General features: G+C 36.3%; 2 protein-coding genes across 6 annotated transcripts in view; one reads left to right on the top strand and one right to left on the bottom strand.

Moving 5' to 3' along the window:
- The window catches only part of LOC134840709 (uncharacterized), a 53,596-nt gene that overhangs the window by 4,798 nt on the left and 29,902 nt on the right, over positions 1 to 18,896 (bottom strand). The window contains exons 7-12 of the mRNA XM_063856699.1: positions 18,430 to 18,627; positions 18,013 to 18,110; positions 9,374 to 9,653; positions 8,020 to 8,120; positions 2,967 to 3,146; positions 1,729 to 2,130 (exon numbers count right to left, since the gene is read on the bottom strand). Of these exons, the coding sequence (XP_063712769.1) occupies positions 1,729 to 2,130; positions 2,967 to 3,146; positions 8,020 to 8,120; positions 9,374 to 9,653; positions 18,013 to 18,110; positions 18,430 to 18,627 (1,259 nt within the window). The remainder of the gene's footprint in view (positions 1 to 1,728; positions 2,131 to 2,966; positions 3,147 to 8,019; positions 8,121 to 9,373; positions 9,654 to 18,012; positions 18,111 to 18,429; positions 18,628 to 18,896) is intronic.
- Positions 3,405 to 8,014, top strand: LOC134840711 (uncharacterized). 5 transcript variants are annotated; one of them, XM_063856702.1, is made up of 4 exons: positions 3,405 to 4,368; positions 4,634 to 4,693; positions 4,887 to 4,926; positions 7,053 to 8,014. In XM_063856702.1, the coding sequence occupies exons 1-2, from the start codon at positions 3,408 to 3,410 to the stop codon at positions 4,639 to 4,641; spliced, it is 969 nt and encodes a 322-aa protein (XP_063712772.1). In that variant the 5' UTR covers positions 3,405 to 3,407; the 3' UTR covers positions 4,642 to 4,693; positions 4,887 to 4,926; positions 7,053 to 8,014. The 5 variants fall into 5 exon arrangements, with proteins under 5 accessions (XP_063712772.1, XP_063712773.1, XP_063712771.1 ...); XM_063856703.1 differs by lacking the exon at positions 4,887 to 4,926 and having other exon boundaries at positions 4,637 to 4,700; XM_063856701.1 differs by lacking the exon at positions 4,887 to 4,926.

Below are 18,896 nucleotides of genomic sequence, written 5' to 3'. Positions count from 1 at the left end.
TATAAAGGCTTAATCGACAACGGTTGTCTTCAAAAAAAGTAATAACAAGCAAAAAATGAAACAGTTAAATTAAAAAAAAATTGCGAAGTCCTGACCATAACAACCAAAAAGTAGAACTTAGTCGTATTTACACTTGCCAAATCAAAAGTTGTAATCAATAATTTGTTGTAATCAAGAATTTTTCATATTAAACAAGTTTTCTTACTAATGGGCAGGGGCGGATTTAGGTGGAAGGGGCGGACGCCACCCCCCTCAGGGATTCGACCCCCTGCCGACCCAAAGAGTCCCCCCTTTGGTACTTTTTAAGAAATCCATTTTTGGCTGACTGACTCTAAAGTTTTTCTAAAGGCGCCTTTGGCGCCAATATGTACTAACTTTGAGGGGAAGCGCGCGCCAAAAACAACGCGGCGCAGAAAATTTGGTCAAAACAGCGTCTTTTAGTATTTTAGAAGAGCTCGGAAAATCAATTTTGTCGTAAAAGTTCTTCGAAATTTTCTTTTTTTTTGCAAATCCGCCCCCTGTTACAGAATTTACTCGTGATCATTCATTTCACAGTTCCGCGGAAAAAGCAAACAATAAACAATCTAAATTTTCACCACAAATTTGATGAATTTTTGTAGCAAATAGATATGCCCAATAAATGCTTTTTAATTCTTTTCACCAAATTGCGAAAAGTCACCAAAATTGGCAGAAAAATTGCTAAAAGCTGACTGAAGAAAGTTTTTAATTTCTAATGAAAAATTTATATAATTTCAGAAAAAAATTAAATTGATGTCAACAATTTTTCAAATTTTCTTAAACAATTTTAATTTGAATTTCAATTTTTATTTATTTAAATGGACATCACTGCGTGTGGAGATAAACTTCCCCTAATGTCGGTACAGCGTCTAATTACCCATGATCTGCAAAGAGTGCACATAATCGAATTTCTGTCTGCTCTGGTGTTCGAAAGGTCTGCTGATCGAGTCACGGCTGGATTTTTTCACCATGAATATATGATTCCGTTTTTGTTCCACCTTTTAAAATGGGGAGGAACTTTGTGTTCAGATGTTTTAGTTTTTTTCTATGCAAAAGCAGGTGCCACAAAAAAATCATTGGATTGGATCTAGTGATTTATCATACGACCTTGATTCAAACTACCTTGAAAATTTGAAAAAGTTGTCCAAGTGTCGAGAAATTTTTTTTGAGTTTTTAGTCTAATTTCGAGCGATCGAGTAGCGTTGAGTATATGAAAGTAAGGATAAGAAAGTGTGGTTTTAGTTCAAAGGAAAATTAATTTGAAAGCTTCATTTAGCGCTTCCTTGGCAATAAATGTTTTCCAAACTGTTTTCAAAATTATTTTGCAAAGAAATAAGATTTTTTTTTTTAAATATTTATTTTGGTCATTCATTTTTTGAAAACAAAAGTTGTCGATTAACAAATGTTGTGAAAACATTCATTAATTTTTGAGGCATTTGTATAGTTCTCTCCACACCATATAATAAAAACGACACTAATTTGAAGAAAAGACCTTTTTGAAGCTTTTTTTAAGGGGTCGGAACAATCTTGTGCTACTTGCACAGCAACCAAAATTCTTGCTCAAAGTATGTTGTCAAAATATCCCTTTTTTATGTTCAGTGGTTTTTGATAGGGTTGAAACTCGCATCTGTGTAGAGAGCTATGTTCAAAATATGAGATCATGACGCGTATTTTTTGCTCGCAACAATCCTAACTGTCATGGATTCATACCCTCGTTGTTGTGAAGAAGGAAAATGATGGTTTGCAAAAGGGAATGCACTTTGTTGGTTGTTGTGTAAATTGTGGCGAGGAAGAGGAGTGTTGTTGTAGTTGGTTGATCCGTATGGTGGCCCTAGCGAGTAGTCGTCTTCCGAATGGAAAGCGCTCACTTCAGTAAGTGCCACACTGGACTCTGCTTCGTCGTAATCTACTTCGCTCTCTCCTCTCAGCGGCAACTGGCTTCTCCTGGGATGTCGCGAGGTCACTATTGCGGCGCTTACGCTATTGAGTCGTGATGCGGTGGGAGTGGGGGTGGTGGCCGTAGTAGTACCAGGAGTACTTTCTCGGTCGTGCCTCCGCTGAATGAGTTGTCGTTCTGTTGATTGCGGTGGCCGACAAGCCAATGATTGAGGTCTGAAATGAAAGCTAACTGACGGTGAGATATTTTTTAATGACAGTCAAGTGCAATTTAGGCGTAGGATTTTTCTCTTTGATCCAAGGGCGAGATATATTTAAACGTGGATCAATGCATTCTTTTTATGGCAGTAGCCTTTAATGACAAGCATTTGTGCCTCGCATGTAGGCAGCTTTTATGGCATATCAGTCTGTTATCTTCTTTGGATAAAAGGTGTAATAAAGTGCTGTTTTTTTTAGCAGGTTAAGACTATAAGCAAAATCTGATAATTTTTGGTGGCAAATTTTAAAATTTTATAACCTATCCATTGTATTTCGCAACAATTTTTAAGAGTCGTAGTTCAGGCTCTTGTATCGGTCGCGATGATTTTTTTCTTTTTTGTTTTCAGGAAAAATCTTAAAATTTGCTCAGGCTCAAATTCACTTTCTTTCGCGGTTTGGTTTTCGATTTCTTTTCAAGTTCGTGTCATTTCCTTTGTAAAAAGGAAAGCAAACTCCACTATCGAACAGCAAAAGTGTTAAAGTCACTAAAAAACGTGATTGACTTTTAGTTTGGAAGGTGGAGTTTAATTTTCAGATTTCCCAGCGAAATAAAAAACTTACTTTTGATTCAATTTTTTCAAATTATGTCAATTTTATCGAAAAAATAACAACCATAAATTGTCCTAGAAATTCAAAGAGCTTTAAGGGCATCTATGTTTTTCTTGAAATTCGATAAGTCAGTATTTTTTTCTGTTTAATTGCGTTCATTGACTCTTTTCCAACTGTCTGTTGGCTACGTTTTTTATTCGGAATTGTTATTTGAAATTGAAAATCCGAAGTTTAGTTTGACGAACCGGTGCTGCGTGGATAAAGTGTTTGTTTTGACAGAGTAGTCGTGGCTGGAGTTGTAGTTGATGTTGCGCTGTCTGATCTCTTCTTCTAGCCGCTGTACATCTATGTTGGCGGTTGTATGGGAGGGCTTGAATGTGCCCACCTCTCCCCTCTGGTTCACGCCCTTCCACTGAGAAAATGCCCTAGAAATGAAGGAATAAATACAAATACGGTTTTTTGTTGTGCTCTTGCTTTTGTTAAAATCGTCTTTGAACCAGAACACAAGACCACAATTGACTTGTTGCACAGAAATATGATTTTTTTTCCTAGAAGACAAACAATTTTATTCAATTTTTTGAATTTTCTGATTTTTTTTGAACTTAAAACCTAATCAAACTTTTGTGTTAAGCTTTGCAGGAATTTTTTAAGCTTTGCAAGATAAATGTGTTATCTTCAGATATTGAATGGCTTCAAATGAACATGATTCGAGACGCGCATACAAATACAGAGGCTACTCCAACTCAAGTAACAACCACTCGAATAACTCGGGTAGAAACATTCGCAGGATCAGTTACCAACATGCTTCTCAGAGTCAAGAAGAGTATACCAACCCCCCTTCAGAAGCAGCGGACGAACCAAGAAGCTATTTCGCGGCCGCGCGCCATCCACCTGCGCAGCATCGGAGTGGCAACTATCAGCAACAGAGCAGCTACCCGCAGCCTCAGTACAACTGTGATGCATGGGCTAGTTATGGAACAAGTGAAAGACCGTCGCCCAGCGTGCAACACAATGCGAGTGTTGTTTCGAACCCTGTAGCAGTTAACCAAGAAATACTTTCTGGTCCCTCTGTGAGTGCCTATCAAAGTCGCAACCATTCTGCAATAGTAAGTCAAGTGCCAATGTCTTCTAGCTTTAGCAATAGTTCGATTTCTGTGCCGCCGTCGACGCCTGTTTCACTCGCCAACATGGTAGGATCTGCTCTGAGCAACGTCGGGCAGCAACCCATAATAAACCTTATCGACCCGAATTCTTTCAACTTAGCGGCGGCCGCTGCTTCTGCTCCGTTTGGGTCTTTTTACGGTGGCCAGTTGCAGACTCCCTTAACTGGTTCTTCTCTGTCTGTGGGGGGTATGTCTCTGTATCCTTATATGGACCCTATGATGACGTCAGCGCTGGCCTTTCAGCAGCAACAAAAGCATCAGCAGCAGTTGGCTGCTGTGGCTAGTATGAATAGCAGTTATCAGCAGTACTGCAATCTACTGTATGATGCAATTATGAGCACGTTTCCGAGGAGCATCAACCAAGTGGTTCCTACTCAGACGCCATTCGGGTTGTTGCCTCCGCCCTGGATGGTGTACAACATGAGTATCAGCAACACCTCAACTGCTGCTATGGCCAACTACTTCCCACCCATGACTCCTGCAGGTCACTATTACAATAATATTGCCCCCCCTCCTCCCTCCATATTTACGCTCATGCCCCTTAGAATTTAAACGATCAAGAAGTGAATGAAAAACACAAGGCAGAGTAAAGGTTGATTACGAAAAATTTAGACCTGTTTGCTTCAGCGAATGAGCAGTATGAATAAAATCAAAGCTTACACACTAGCATTTTGTGTGGGGAAGCAGACCGGATATGATAATTGTATACATATTTTTTATTGATGATCCTCATGAATTCTGATTTTCAGCAGCTTGATTTTTATACGGAAAGCGCGTTTAAATCTGGATACGTTAAACGGAACTGAACAGTAAGTTGTAAGTATAGTAATGTTTCCTTGTGTGACTACTCATACTGATGTCGTCATCTCATCTCTTGTGGCTTTGTGATCCTGTCCTTGTGATCCTGTTCGTTCATGGATCACTTTGCAATTTTAAACTACATCATTAATATATCACTTAGCTGACTGTTCCTAGTTCATTTTTAGCTGTAGTGTCTTTTAGTGTGATGTGTGTCATGTCATGTCATGTCAAGTGAAAGCAAGTCAGTCTAAGCTAACTAAAAGAGCACGGCACAGGTTGCATCCCTCTTTCAACACTTTCTGTTTCCGCATATTGGGTTCACATTTCATTTCTACTTTTCATATTCATTTCAGTTCTCGTCTTTACAACTAAATGATTGAATGTGCCGAATTGACCCTTGCATATAATACAATACATCAATCTATTACTCTAAACATCTCTTACTTCAAAGTGTTAAATGGCCAGGCTTTTCAGATGCCGTAAAATAATTCTACAGATGGAAGAACATTTAAGTCCTGATTCCATATTTTTTCAGTAAGTTGGTTCATCCGTAGTAATTTTTACCCTTTTCCAAATTTAACTATATTCAAAGGCAATGCTTGTGTTATAATACAAGTCCACTTTTTTCCCTATCATTTTAGCTTTTTTGTGCTGTTTCTGCGTGCAGTTTAGTTTACCAATTTCGAATAGCTAGAGCTGTACTCGCTTACTTCAAGAGCATGTGGTTGTACTTATGGTAAGTAAGTCGAGATGGAGTACTTTTCGGTTTTTGTTCCGACTTTCGAAGAAAATGCGGAATATTTATGCTTGATGCGTTTTTATTCAATCGTTTTTAGATTTTTTAAGTAATTGTTTTTGGATGGGGTCTTTTTTACCATTTGAAAGATATTGTTGCATGGAGATCAAATGCAAATTTTAATTTATATGTGACCTTTTTTTGTAAAGTTATGGGGTTTAAAAATTGCTAATTTGGCGGATTTGCGATAATTAACGTGCGATACATTGCGTCCTTGTAACACGTGTAAACGGCTATTAAATCATTAATAATTGAATTTAGGCAAGAAATTTGGTCTTATTTGTTAGGGTAGGAATCACTAACGTCAATCCTTCGTACTTACCTTAGCATGTTTCAATTATTTTTATCAGTTTTTCAAGCAGAACTTTCTAATTGGTCATTAAGTGCAGTCGGGAACATTCAGGGCTTCGCCCTTATATACGATCAGGCTTTTTGGTTTTAGTTTTAAGCAGTAAATTCAACTGAAATGATAGTGTATTGCATTTGACAATGACGAGTTGTAGTTCTGCCGAAAACTATGTTCTAGTTCTGCCGAAAACTTAAGGTGTCAATCAGTTAAAAGGAGAAGCTTTTTAGAAGCGTTAGTGTATTAGTTACGAAGCTTATTTTTTTCTAAGCTAACTCGCAAATAAAATGTTCATTAAAAGTGTTAATTTATTGATGACATTTTTGCTATAATCACGAGCTGTGGCATTGGACGAGCTGCTTTAATTGTGATTTATTAAGCGTCTGTGACTGAGTGGTTAGTACGCGAGACTGTTAATCTCTATGTCGCAGATCGAATCCGAGAGCCAAATTTTTAATAATTGGAGGCTTATTTCTTTTTCTCTTATTGCTTTTTTAAAGAGCTGCTTTTTGTTGTGTTCTCGCTAGTGTGTGCGAAAGGCAGCTTTGCCTCTGTGTATCAATTTCTTTCGACTCAATTTTTCACACTTGATGTTGTCCAATTTTATGGTTTTTCAATGTTTGCTTACCAAAAACTATTCCTTACTGATTTTGTACTGGTCAGAACATTCCCTACCTGAATGTACTGGTCAGAACATTCAGGTCTCTGCGCTGATAAGCGAGCATTTTGTATCAAATTAGTTCGATTTTTATCAAAGTTCTAATCATGAAAGATTTTGGAAATTCGAAAGCATGATTTTACTCAGAACTAAGACAACAAAGGAAAGGTTGTAGGGATTTGACCTTGAAAACGGATTTTTTGGGCTTTCTTTTAGGCTCTTTTTCCCAAGTGGGTAGGCTCCTTTCCCTATTATTCCGAATGAAACGTCCTTTTAGTCGTCTTTAAATTAGTGTTATTGAGCTTAACGAAGTCAAGAGCGAAAAGCGTCTCTTTCACTTGAGTCTTTAAGCGAGTCTTTAACCTTTATACTCTTCAGAACATGCGCCATTTGCTCAATGACATTTAACTTTCTTATCGACAACATTCCATGCGGAAAAGGGTCTTTTTGTACTGTCGTTTTTATTTGTTGTTACTGTCTATCAACTGGTAAAGCAAATTAACCTTATGCCTGAAATTAATTCATTGCATCCAAGAAAAATATAACCGCGTAAATATCGTGTTTCAGCAAACGCAGCAGCTGCAATGCAGTACAAACCAACTTTGCCGAAGACCTCGCAGATAAACTACATTACAAATGTAAAGCCAAAAGCATCCAATGTTTCCCATCCGATCGTAAAAATTGAGCCAGTAAGTAGCTACGGGGAGCCAAATACTGTTGCAACGAAAAATGCTGAAGTTAAATGGTCCATCGAAAGACCACATGTCACTTCGACAAGTGTCGCCGAATCGAACACAAGAATGGCCAGCTCAACTGGTCGCGTAGAAAATCAGCGGGGGGCAATATCTCCGAGAGAGTTTCTGTTGGACCATACGAGCAACGAAACGGGTAGACAAAATGAAATGATGGAAGAAGCGGGATCTGTTAATGATCACAGCGAACTCGCAAAGTTGACAGTCGGATCTCGGAGCACCTCGGGTAATAGTGCGTTCTTGGCGCCTAAAGACTTCGCGTCTGAGTTTTTGGCAGAAACAGGAAACGACGGTGACAGCTGTAGCTCTTCCTCCGTACAGCCGCCGCAGTCGAATCGGAAACGGTCCTTAGTTGAAAGCAACAACAATGCGAACTGCACTATTCCAACTGATTCAGCCACCGGAACTGGTCGAAGAAACAAGGAGCCGCGGCTCGACGTCATAGAGGGAGGAATTAACTCTTCTCCTCATTCTCTGGACGTTAAGCAGGAACCGGGAGATATATAGAACATGTAGATGATGGTCATTGAATGGCCCCGTTTCAATGCGGATTCTTTGAGACTTCTCGTTGAGAAGAATTAAATTAAAGTAAACGTTAAAAACCGACAGAAACTATACAATGTGCAATTTGTTTAATAGTGGCTCTTCTGCCGTAAATACGTAATAGCAATGATGAGGAGAGAGAGTTATGATGTCTCTCTTTCTCTTATATTTCTAGTTTATTGTTTATGTCTGCAATGATGAGTAAATAAATGCTTAATAATTGAATTGACTCCTCTTACCTTTCTTCTAACACATAGATGACGTCGTTCACATTGAAGTTCAGCTCCTCTTCGTCCTGTCTGATGTAGTTCACCTTAGCTTTCACTGTTTGCGGAAAGAACTAAACAGCAGCACTGAATATATGTTTAGCGAGCTATAAATCTAAAAAAGTTTTAAAAAAAATGCAAAAACTCGAAAATAAAATAAAGAAAATGGAAGCAGGGCTTTTCGTAAAAAAATTTTTTGAGAGTCAAGCGGTGTGTCATTAATTTGTTGAACGTTTTTTTGACTTATTTCTACAGGGACCACAGTGATATTTCAACATGCAAATGGCACAGTGAACAGTTTTATTTCAAATCAAGAATTAGACTAATGCCTTGATACCACTTAAAGAATAAAGTCACTAGCATCCCAAAAAATACCAAGAAATTATAAGAAACTAATCTCCGTGCGAAAACGGTTACTAAATAATCCTTCGATTAATTTCAATTAGACTATCATTCAAGAAATTTTAATTGAGCCTAAACAGTCTATCGACAGCTTATTGTACAAAATAAGAGATTTTTATTTGATAGATTGAAGCTAATTTGACAAATTGTTTTTGTAATAAAGCCTTGAAGTTATTGGATCATAAATTTTACACCCGAAAAAAAATCATCGTATTAATTAAAGTCAAGCAATTAAAATCAAACATATTTTTCCTTAAAAAACCCAATAATAAGATGCTAGAGAAGTGAACTATTAAGAGTTCGATTTTTTTTTGCTTTGATATGCATTTTTTTCTGGATAAATAGTACAGGTTAAACAATCAGATCAAGATAAGATAGTATTTTACAGAAAATTCTCAGCATCGCTTCAACAGGTTGAATTACCTGCTGTGCTTGTTCAAGTGGCTGCTATTTCAATGATAACTTTTTTATATTATTGTATCATTGCACAAATTGAAACAAATTTATTATTTACTATTTAAAGCTTTATTTAGATTAGCCATATTTAAATAGGAGAGCTTTTGATTTTTCGCAGTTTAACTATTGAGTTCTTAACTATCGTAATTTCTCTAATTGCAAATGTGGAAATGTCGCGAAAAAGTGGTAGACTTTGTTTCGCAAGTGGTTTATTAACATTACTTATCACAGCAGAATCAAAAATACGTTTTGATCCAGTTTTCTTAACAAGTCTGTTTTATTTAAAAATGAAAGAATCCTGAACTTCAAAAAGCTTACAGAAGACCGAAATTTTTTCTTTGGAACTCAGAAATTTAATTATTCGTGGTCTCCTTGATTTCATTGTCACTTCAAAAATCTTCTTGGCTATGAATGTCTATCTTGTTTTCTAACCGCACTTGATCTACGAATAATGTGAAATTAGTCTTACTTTTGGGAGCAGCTGTGTGATTTGGGCGAAGGTGGGTCTTTCTTGTGGGTTGTGTTCCCAGCAGCGCATCATGAGTGAGTTGTACATCAAAGTGGGACATGAAAAGGGCTGTTCTAGTCTTCTGCAGTGGGGCAAATCTGTAATCTGGATGATCTCATTCCCATTCAGATCTCCCCATGGCTGAGCACCATAGCTGAACATCTCCCACAAGGTCACCCCGTACGCCCACACGTCACTCGCAGACGTGAATTTCAGGAAGTTCCCACACTCCGGCGCACACCTGAATTACATTGAGTGACATTGTGAGACAGTCAACCAACTCTCTACTACTACCTTCTCAGTCGCCGAACTTTTCCGAAGGGTTCCCCTGTGGTATAATTTAACGACATCCATTTTTTGCTCCCTCAAAATTTTGAGGGCGCCAATATGAATAATTTTGAGGTGCGAGCGCGTGCCGAAAGAACGCAATTTTTTGGTCAAAATTTTCCACAAAGTGCCTAAAAACGCCTTTTTTGGCCTGTTTCTTGAGAATTTTGCCTGTAGTTCTTCTTTTTTTACCTTCTGCCTTTTTACCTTCTACATTTTGCCTTTTACCTTCTTTTTTAGATCGACCAATTTGATTTTCCGAGCTCTCCGAAACTATTATAAGGACTTCTTTGTCAAACATTTTATAAAAAACATGCAAAAAAGGCGTTTTTGGGCAGTTATCGGAAAATTTTGCCAAAAATCGCGTTTTTTCGGCGCACGCTCCCCCCTTGAAATTAATTATATTGGCGCCTTAAGAACGTTTTTTTGAGGTTGGTCAGCCTAAAATGGATGTTGCTAAGTTATGCCAAAGGTGAGTCCCTTTGGAAAAATTTGGCATCCAGAATTGAGGGGGGAGGGACGGTCGCCCTCCCCCTTTGCACGCTATCGTTGCAATCTATTACAGCAAACTGCTCTGCGATGAACTGTTGTTTTTTGAAATGCTGCCAATTGTTGCTCACGAGGATTTGTCGCCTTAAAGTGCAAGTTAATCAGCTCGGAAGATGTTGCCGCAACAAACTTGTCTTAAAATAAAATTTAATTAGCTTTACGATCAGCAAATTGAATGCAACCGGGTACAACAATGTTATCTAGCATAGCCTTACTCAAATAACGCTTCAGCTGATGGGCGGATCTAGGATTTTCTTGAGAGGGGGAGGGGGTTTTAAAAAAAACGAAAATTTTGTCGACCTTGTTTAGGTCGACCAAATTGTTTTTCTGAGCTCTTCCAAGTCACTATAAGGACCCCATTAGGACCACATGTTCTGCGCCGCAGGCAAGTTTTTTTTTAAATAAAAAAAGCGTTTGTAGGGGGTCGAATCCTTGAAAAAGGAAAAGTCCGACACACAAACACAACCCCCCCCCCACCCCAAATCCGCTGGTGCTTGAGCTAATGGTTATACTCTTTCTTAATTAAAATCTTTCAGTGGAAAAAATTTTTTTTTGGCTTAGTGTTTTCGACCAAAGTTCATCGGCTTTGTCGCTCCCCATTTTTGTGGTCTTAAGAGAATTCAAGTTTGATTCTAAATGGTTGGATTAATGCCGTTGTACTATTTTATTGAAAGTATTTAGTTTCGTCTAGCAACTAAGTTTAACAATAAGTTAGAATCTGTGCCAAAATTCTATCTTTCATTTCAATAGGTGTTATTGATGAGATACCAGTGTTAGCATAAGCTAAGATTGCATATTGCAGATTTGGTTGAGTGTTAACTTTGAACGCTGTGATCATTTGTTCTAGGATAAGTGATTGGGTACTTGATAAAAGAGTTCAGAGAACTGAAGCATGCGGTTTCTGATTTTTTAAATTTAATTACGATATTTTAGATTCGAATCTAGAAGAACGCCCAATTGCCTAAAGCATCAAAGCTCTTCTAGTAATTGTCCCTGTTTTTCAGATGGTCTTTAGTTAGACATGGTTTTCTAACGAAGATAACTGTTTTTGTCTTTTTGTTATTCAAATTAAATTTTTTCTCTTCAAGCCATGCGTTTGCTTTGTCTAAGTTTCTCCGATCCTAATCTCTAGATTGTGTGCTCTTTCTCAAGACTCTGTCATTGCAAAAAAAAACAAGTGGGTTGTTGGATTGTTCAATGGCCAATAGATCATTGAGGTAAAAGATGAAAAGCAAAATTTCCTAATTTGAACCCTGTTGCGCCCCTTTTTGTTCAAATTTTCGTTTTGTTTTTTTTTTGTATCAAATTATTTTGGTACTGTTTGCAAATTTTAAGTACAAATTAAGAAGTTGATGAACTGGCTCGCTAAAACCAAAACTATGAAGTTGAATCAGAAGTGCTGATTGATCTATTGTATCAAAGTTTTCAAGTCGGGGAAAGTTCGTTGGGCTTGTGTCTTGGTTTTTTACGTCTTTCTCTGTCTTCAATTAGAATCACAAATGCGTCTGGATTTGATTGTATCTCACAGAATTCAAATTGGTCTTTGAAAAGAAGTTAGAAATATTCATTTAATTTTTTCTTACGAATACATACTACCCTTCGAAATCCTTTCCAACTATTGGAAGAAGTGAGAATTACCAAAAATTGTTAGGGTTTTCTCCGCCTGTATAGATTGGCCTTTTATTGGCTACACTTATGCTTTTTGGAAGCTTACCAAAAAAAAACATTTCATTGAACATCAACTCTAATGGCTCTGCATTCGAGTCTTCTAGGTGTTTAATGAAACGGAAATTGTACTGTACCAAACAATAGTGTATTGCTTTTGGATTGTTTCATAACTTTTGCAGTTTATTGCGTTCAAATTTTCGGAACACGGTGTGATGTTTTTTGAGAACGTTTTCTTGATGGTTTCGGGAATGAATTTTGCCATTTACTGCCGGTTGATGCAAAGAGTTTGTTAAATCATTCGATTTTTTGTCGCGAAACTGTTACTTGCAGAAATTTACATTTGTTTTCAAATCCTTCAGCGTTTTAAAACAGTTGAATTTTTTAAAAGGATGACGGTAATATCTTTTATAGTTTTGATCAAAATCCCGTTTTTTCCTAAATACCAACTTTTAAACCATTTTAGCTTTAGTTGCTGGGCTATTTTGATCATGAAAGTTTTTGACTTCTTGTTTTTTCCAGTGTCAATCCAGAATTTGTGTTTGCAAAGTCCAGAAAATTGTGGAGGAAAAATTTTTTCAAATGAATTACTTAGCAAAATATTTAGACTGAGAATGCAGGTCATGGTGTTAAATTTTATATTCTCTCTGTTGCGTTTGAACTGGTGTTTCATATAGAAAGACATTTGTTTGCCCAATTTTATTTTTTGAAGTCATTTGCAGCGTCGATTATACTTTTTTCTGACTCAAAGTCAATATCTTGTTTAGTTTCAGCTGTAAGTGTACATCATTTTGATCTGATATGACATTGTTCTCAATTATTTCACACCTACCCCGAAAGAAGGAGAATAACAAATCAAGAACTATTTTGTTGTATTCGTTTTCACGGGCGGCTTGTTCATTATTTTGCAAGCTGTTTTTGTTTCCTGCCGTTATATCTTTTAGTTTAATTGACTTTTGGATCATAATAGCAAAATTAATATCAGCGCATCCCCAGATTTTATATTGGTTGCATAGATCAGCCAATAAACTGTCCACAATGTTTTCTAGTTTGCTCAACATTTTGTCATTTACAGAATTTGGAGGAACATATTTGGAGGAAGTTCGCTGAAAATATTCTCACTTTGAGAGATTTTCTCAGAACTGACAAAACTTGGATGAAACTTTCTGCAGAAAACTTGACATATGTCACTTGAACGTTTTTTCTTAAAAAAAACATAGCTAATCCATTGCCTCTTTTTGTACGCGGACAGCTTATAAGAGGCTGTTAGCCATCAATAGTGAAAAAAAATTTAATCAGTTTTGAGCCAGGTTTCAGTCACAAAAAATAGGGTTGTTTTTCAATGTCTGCTTTGAATAAGTAGTTCTAATTGATCGAACTTTCGTAAAAAGATCTTATATTTTGTGAAAGCAAGGAAAAAGGTTCATTACGTCTCGATTGTTTTTATTGTCCATGTCAGGTTTTTGTAAGGAATGTTCGAAAGAAACGTTTATGCTGTTCACTTATTGTACATCAAGGAGAAAGCAAAGCAACCGCTTGGAATTTTTTTTTGCTATGGTTGTTTTTTTAATACTTGAAATAATACTTTCACTGCAACAATCAAATTGGCTAAGCTTTATTGTGGACAAAAAAGGTTATAATATTGAAAAAATAAACTGACAGATAATTGTAAAAATTCAAAGACTGTTGGTTTCTTGTTTTAGCCAGCAGAAATCACTAAGTTTAAACTAACAACCTGTCTCAGATGTTAATTTTGCTTTTGATTTCGGAAATCACAGTGGTCAAGCTCACAATCATTTAGAAAAAAAACAATCAGAAACCACCAAGTTTTTTCCAGTAACGATATGAAAAATTTGGCTCCAGTGTTATTATTATGTTTTAACCTAAGAACAAACCCAAAAAAGAATGAAATACAACGATAAATATATTTAAGGGCTGAAAACAATTTGAAGTGCTAACCAACCTAATCTCGATCTTATTTAATCAATAGATTTCTAATCAAAGTGCACAGTACTTATTTATGGGCTTCACGTCAAAAAATTCCATGGAAGGGTTATTTTACTATCCGTTTTCCACTTGAAAGCCAAGCAAAATAATCAAATTCAGTCTGACAAAATGTCATGAAATAAGTCAACTTCTGTCATAAATTAATGCCAAAGGCGGAATCTTTTGTTCGTGAGGGGGTCGAATCAATGAGGTGGGGGGGGGGGGGGGGGGGGAGGGGGGCTAGTACTGCCCCTGGTTCGATAATATGACGCTTAATAGTTGGACTTGAGTTTGTGGAAACTGTGATGGTTATTCAATCGTTGCTGGATGAATAGTTGACAGCTGTTTGAACAAATTCTTCAAAGAATGAGGTAGTTGTGAAATAAACATTGACTCGACTCGACCTTTGACAAGTGGTAAATGGTGAATAACAATAATTTATTGGTGGGTATTGTTGAATCAATCATACAATTAAGTGTCTGATAACAAACAAACCTGAATGCTTTGATTATAAAAAGAAAGTGACACAATAATCGAAGAAAGAATAGTTCATCTTGACTTTCAGTTTAAAAAAGATAGTGTATAATAACTTCAGATAACCTCTAAGTCAGCTTTGATCATTAATAAGTTCAATCTTCAAATTTAAACGTCTTCATGATGGGCGCTATAGGAGTATGCTAGTTAAATTGTTTCTCGACAATAGTTTTTTTTATCTCTTACTTATTTATTCTGAATCGAAGAAAATTAGAACTATTGATTTAAAGTTGATATATTATAATCGTAGATAAAATGCTGACCTTAGTACTGTTTTATGCCACGAATCTAGTGAACAAAAAGCTTGAGAAAAAGTTTTTTTTTTCAATTTTTTTATATTAATTGATTGGTCATTTTTAAATTAATGAAAAAGCATCCTATGGCACCAACAAAAACAAATCTCATCGGAAGTTTTTAGTAAATTAGAGTAAGAGTATATTGCTTTGTGTCTGCCCCAAATTTTGATCAAACACAAAAAATAATAGCTTCACTCAAATTTCACTTCAAAACTTCTGATGAGATTTGGAGTCATAAAATAATCCAAAAAACGAAAAAACTTGAAGCGTTTTGTGAAAAATATCTCGAATAGAATGAAGCGTTTTGTGAAAAATGTTTTTGATCATAAGGATCTCTCAAAAACTATTTTTTTTTGGAGATAAATCTTAGAAAAAGCTTGGGAAAAGTTTTCACATTTTTTGGTCTATTTGATTCATTATTTGAGGATAATGAAGAAGCATCCTAAGACATCCTAAGTAATTTTTTGAGCATTTCATCAAAATATATGTTTTGCCTGATTGAACTGATGCTCTTTGCCATGGTAGACATTGAGTGAACATATGACAAGCCCTCGAATATACAAGCCTCCTATTTTCTCTAATTTATTTTATCTGATGAATACTTTCAAAACTTTGAATTTTCTTTGTATCATTAATTATCTGTTAGCTGGTATTTATTGGAAAAATAAGTTATTTCCTTCATACTAGGAAATGTACATAAATGTAAATTTTTCACCACATAAGATAGAAAAAAATCGCCTGAATATGCAACTAATTTGGTCATGTTTTTTTACTTTTAAACTATCTTTCAATATTGATATTGTAAATTTTTCAGTTATCACTAACGTTCAATTATTTTAAACGCAGGCATCTCTCCAGAAGTTTTGTACTGGCTGAGAAGTGACGTCTTTCTCTAGCCCTTGGTAGATTGGTTAAAATTCTTTCAACAGTATCTTCTGGATGATTTATTATTTACTGCAATAATAAAATTTATTCGTTGAAAAATGGTCGCAAAACGCCGGTTAAACAAGTCTAATTCAATTAGTATTGTTGATGTAATCCTTGCGATAAACCAGGGTAATGCAACCGGGAGCGGGATTTTTATCGTAAATAACATTGTACACAGAATGGCGAATATTAAAAATGGTAAGCTTACTAAAATACCACCTTCATCTACCGCCTATATATGCTTACAGGTACTAGATGCAAAATCTTGCTATGATTTTTTGCCAACCGAAAATTTTTTGAAAAATTTTCAGCTTAATGAGCGACTACTTAGTTACCCAATGTTCTTTTCTATTAATGTCAGGGCACTTATTTGAAAAAAAAAAACTTTTTTTATCTTCGACAATGTTATAACCTTTTTCGACTCATTGGTTTTTGTTTCCTTTTCTTTGAGCTATCTGTCGTTCTATGTTTCTGTTGTATCGCAAGTGTTGCGAAGCTCCGCTTCGCCTCTGTTTCGTACTTATAATTGGCAAGGATGATCAAAGTGGGCTCTTTTTCCATGTTATCAGTTTTGATAGTGAAGCATACTTTTTGGGTGATATGTTTTAATAGGTGGTAACTTTTAGTATTTTGCATGTAATAAATTTCAGAACTATAATGCATTATATAGTCAGTTTTTTTTCAATCAATTGTACATGCTGCTAAGATAGTTTTAGTAAATATATTACTCCGCCAGATAAAAGTTATTCAAAAACTCGAATTTTCCACTTCTTTTGCCGAAAATTTGGCTTTTGAAATAAAATCTAATTACTGTGCGAAGTATAACAAAAAGCAATCCAGCTATTTAACTTAAAGTTACCACCTATTGTAATGTATCACCACTTTTTTGATGCACTTAGTGATATTTGAACGTAGTGTAAAATAGTAGTTCAAGTCAGGTGAAGTTATGTGAAAATAATATGAAGATGTATAATGCATAGGATTGCATTTAATAGAAGTTTTCCGTGACAAATTGTAGACTATTCTATTAGTAAGAACTGAGCACTATCTTTTGCTGACTGGGTGCCGGCTTTAGTTAAATTCAGTCTTTTAATTTTTCTTTTTTTTTCTGCTGGCCTTTAATTTCAGTTTGATTGTGTTCTCTGAAAAATTTCATCGCAAAAAGTCATATAAGATGTTCAACAATTTTTTTAATATCGCTGTTTCTAAAATCTCTAGACCAATCGGACAGCAGTCCCCGGACGCCCTCCCTAAAACGTGTTGTTTCTTACTGGTTCACCTTCAGAACCCCTCAAAAGTTTGTTTCTTTTTGCTCCCATCAATGAAAGTTATATTCGGGTGCTCCACAATTTTTTCCGCGCAATATTATTAGAATGGTCCGAGCGATATAGCATATAAAAGCCCTGGAAACCACGAGTCAGCCGAGATTTTAAATTTTCCGAAAACGTTTTCACTGAGTCGAGAAAAAGTGGTATCAAAAATGAGCAAGGCGAGCGAGTATAAGACAAACCCTGATTTAAGTTGTACAATTTTTAGGCACATCTGTAGAAACCAAGCAATTCGAAAGCTCTAAGAGTTAACGAACTTGAAGATATTTAAGAAGTTTGTTACCTCGCCTCTCCCCCTCAGGCATTCGACCCCCTGCCGACCCAAAGGCTGACGGATCCTCAAAATTTTCTGAAGGCGCCTTCGACGCCAATGCGCCAATATATACTAGTTCTTAGGGGAGATCGCGCGCCAAAAAAACGCAATTTTTTTGAAAATTTTCAAAAAAAAGTGCCTAAAAATTCTAAATTCTAAATTTTTCAGAGCTCAGAAAATCAATTTAGTCGACCTAAAAAATAAAAAGTCAACAAAATGTTGGAAACTTTTTGAAAATCAACAGCGAGTTCTACGACGATTTGGTCAGTACCATTTCCTTGGTAGGCGCAGGCTTGGTCACTTTTTAAAATCCTTTGTTCGATTTTGATTAAATTTTTGTTTCGCAATGATACTGAGGTCGGAATGGTCTTTTGATTGTATTAAGTTTGCGTAAGATTGCAGGAAATCACTTAAATGGAAAAAGTCGTCAAACAACAGCCAAGGACTTGGACAACCAAGGATACTTCTATCGTATGATACTATGATCGTGTCAGTGAAAGGTCTGAGCTTTATTAAAATGTTTTCCCATAACTTGTCATCGATTATCAATATTTTATTTCGATAGCTTGAACTCCTTAATAGAGACTTGAGTTTAAATGTGATGTATGGCCATGCCTGACAACTAGGATGTCTGTTAATCTTACTGTAGTTTGAACAACTAACTAAGTAACTAACCATGCGATGGGCAGTCGGAGGTTGGGTTTTATCTGGGTCTGGTAGTAGTCCTTGCCAGCAGACAGCACTCTGCTCAGCCCAAAGTCACTCACCTTCACCTAACACACATAAGGGGCTTGCAAGTAAAAACCAACCGACCGTGCACTGTCAGAAGTTATGCCAGATGTATACTTTCCAATTAATTAATGTAGATCAAAGTATGTCGTGACAAAACTCATCTCATGCATTGAGTAGTTTTGTCAACAATTTTAGGTTGTTTAGATTGTGAATTTTAAGCAATTCTGACAGTTTGAGTGAACGTTATGGACTAACGAGAATGTGCGGTGATAGTTTCTGGAATGATGTGAACTTTTGATGTTATCAATATAATTTGTAGCTGTAGTTGCAGTCGTGATAGGAAGTGGTTTTTGGCCTTACGAGGTCGTGTCGGAAGACGAGGATGTTTCTGGCGGCCAGATCTCTGTGGATGTATCTCTTCTTCTCCAGATACTCCATCCCTTCACAAATCTGGGCTGCGAAGAGACACAGCCTGTCCACTGTGAATGACAGCCACTGCATGCCAGCGTCATTAACTAGTGCTTCCAGCAGAGAATGATCCTGAGCTAGCTCCGTCACCTGGTAGTGATGCAATTACGATTGAAAATTAGTTCATTATAAATAGCAAACTGTTCGTCGTTGCAAAGAAGACAAACTCGCCTAATTGCACTTAGTTACGTAATGTTTCTGCAATACCTTCGATAAAATACTTTTATATACATCTGAATGTATTTCAAGCTAGCGTTATTTTGACAAGGACGTTTTTGTGGCTGTTTTTGTCGGAGGTTTTCAGGATTTAGCTTTTTCCTCGAGGTTAATATTTTGGATTCGTCTCAAAATGAGCCTTT

This window comes from Symsagittifera roscoffensis, chromosome 2 (genome assembly GCF_963678635.1).
Source record: "Symsagittifera roscoffensis chromosome 2, txSymRosc1.1, whole genome shotgun sequence".
Classification (NCBI taxonomy): domain Eukaryota; kingdom Metazoa; phylum Xenacoelomorpha; order Acoela; family Convolutidae; genus Symsagittifera; species Symsagittifera roscoffensis.
This window is presented reverse-complemented; position numbering and strand designations above follow the sequence as displayed.

What these genes read in the sequence shown, in the direction of transcription:
- LOC134840711 (XM_063856701.1), top strand. Translation starts at nt 3,408, where the DNA reads ATGGCTTCAAATGAACATGATTCGAGACGCGCATACAAATACAGAGGC.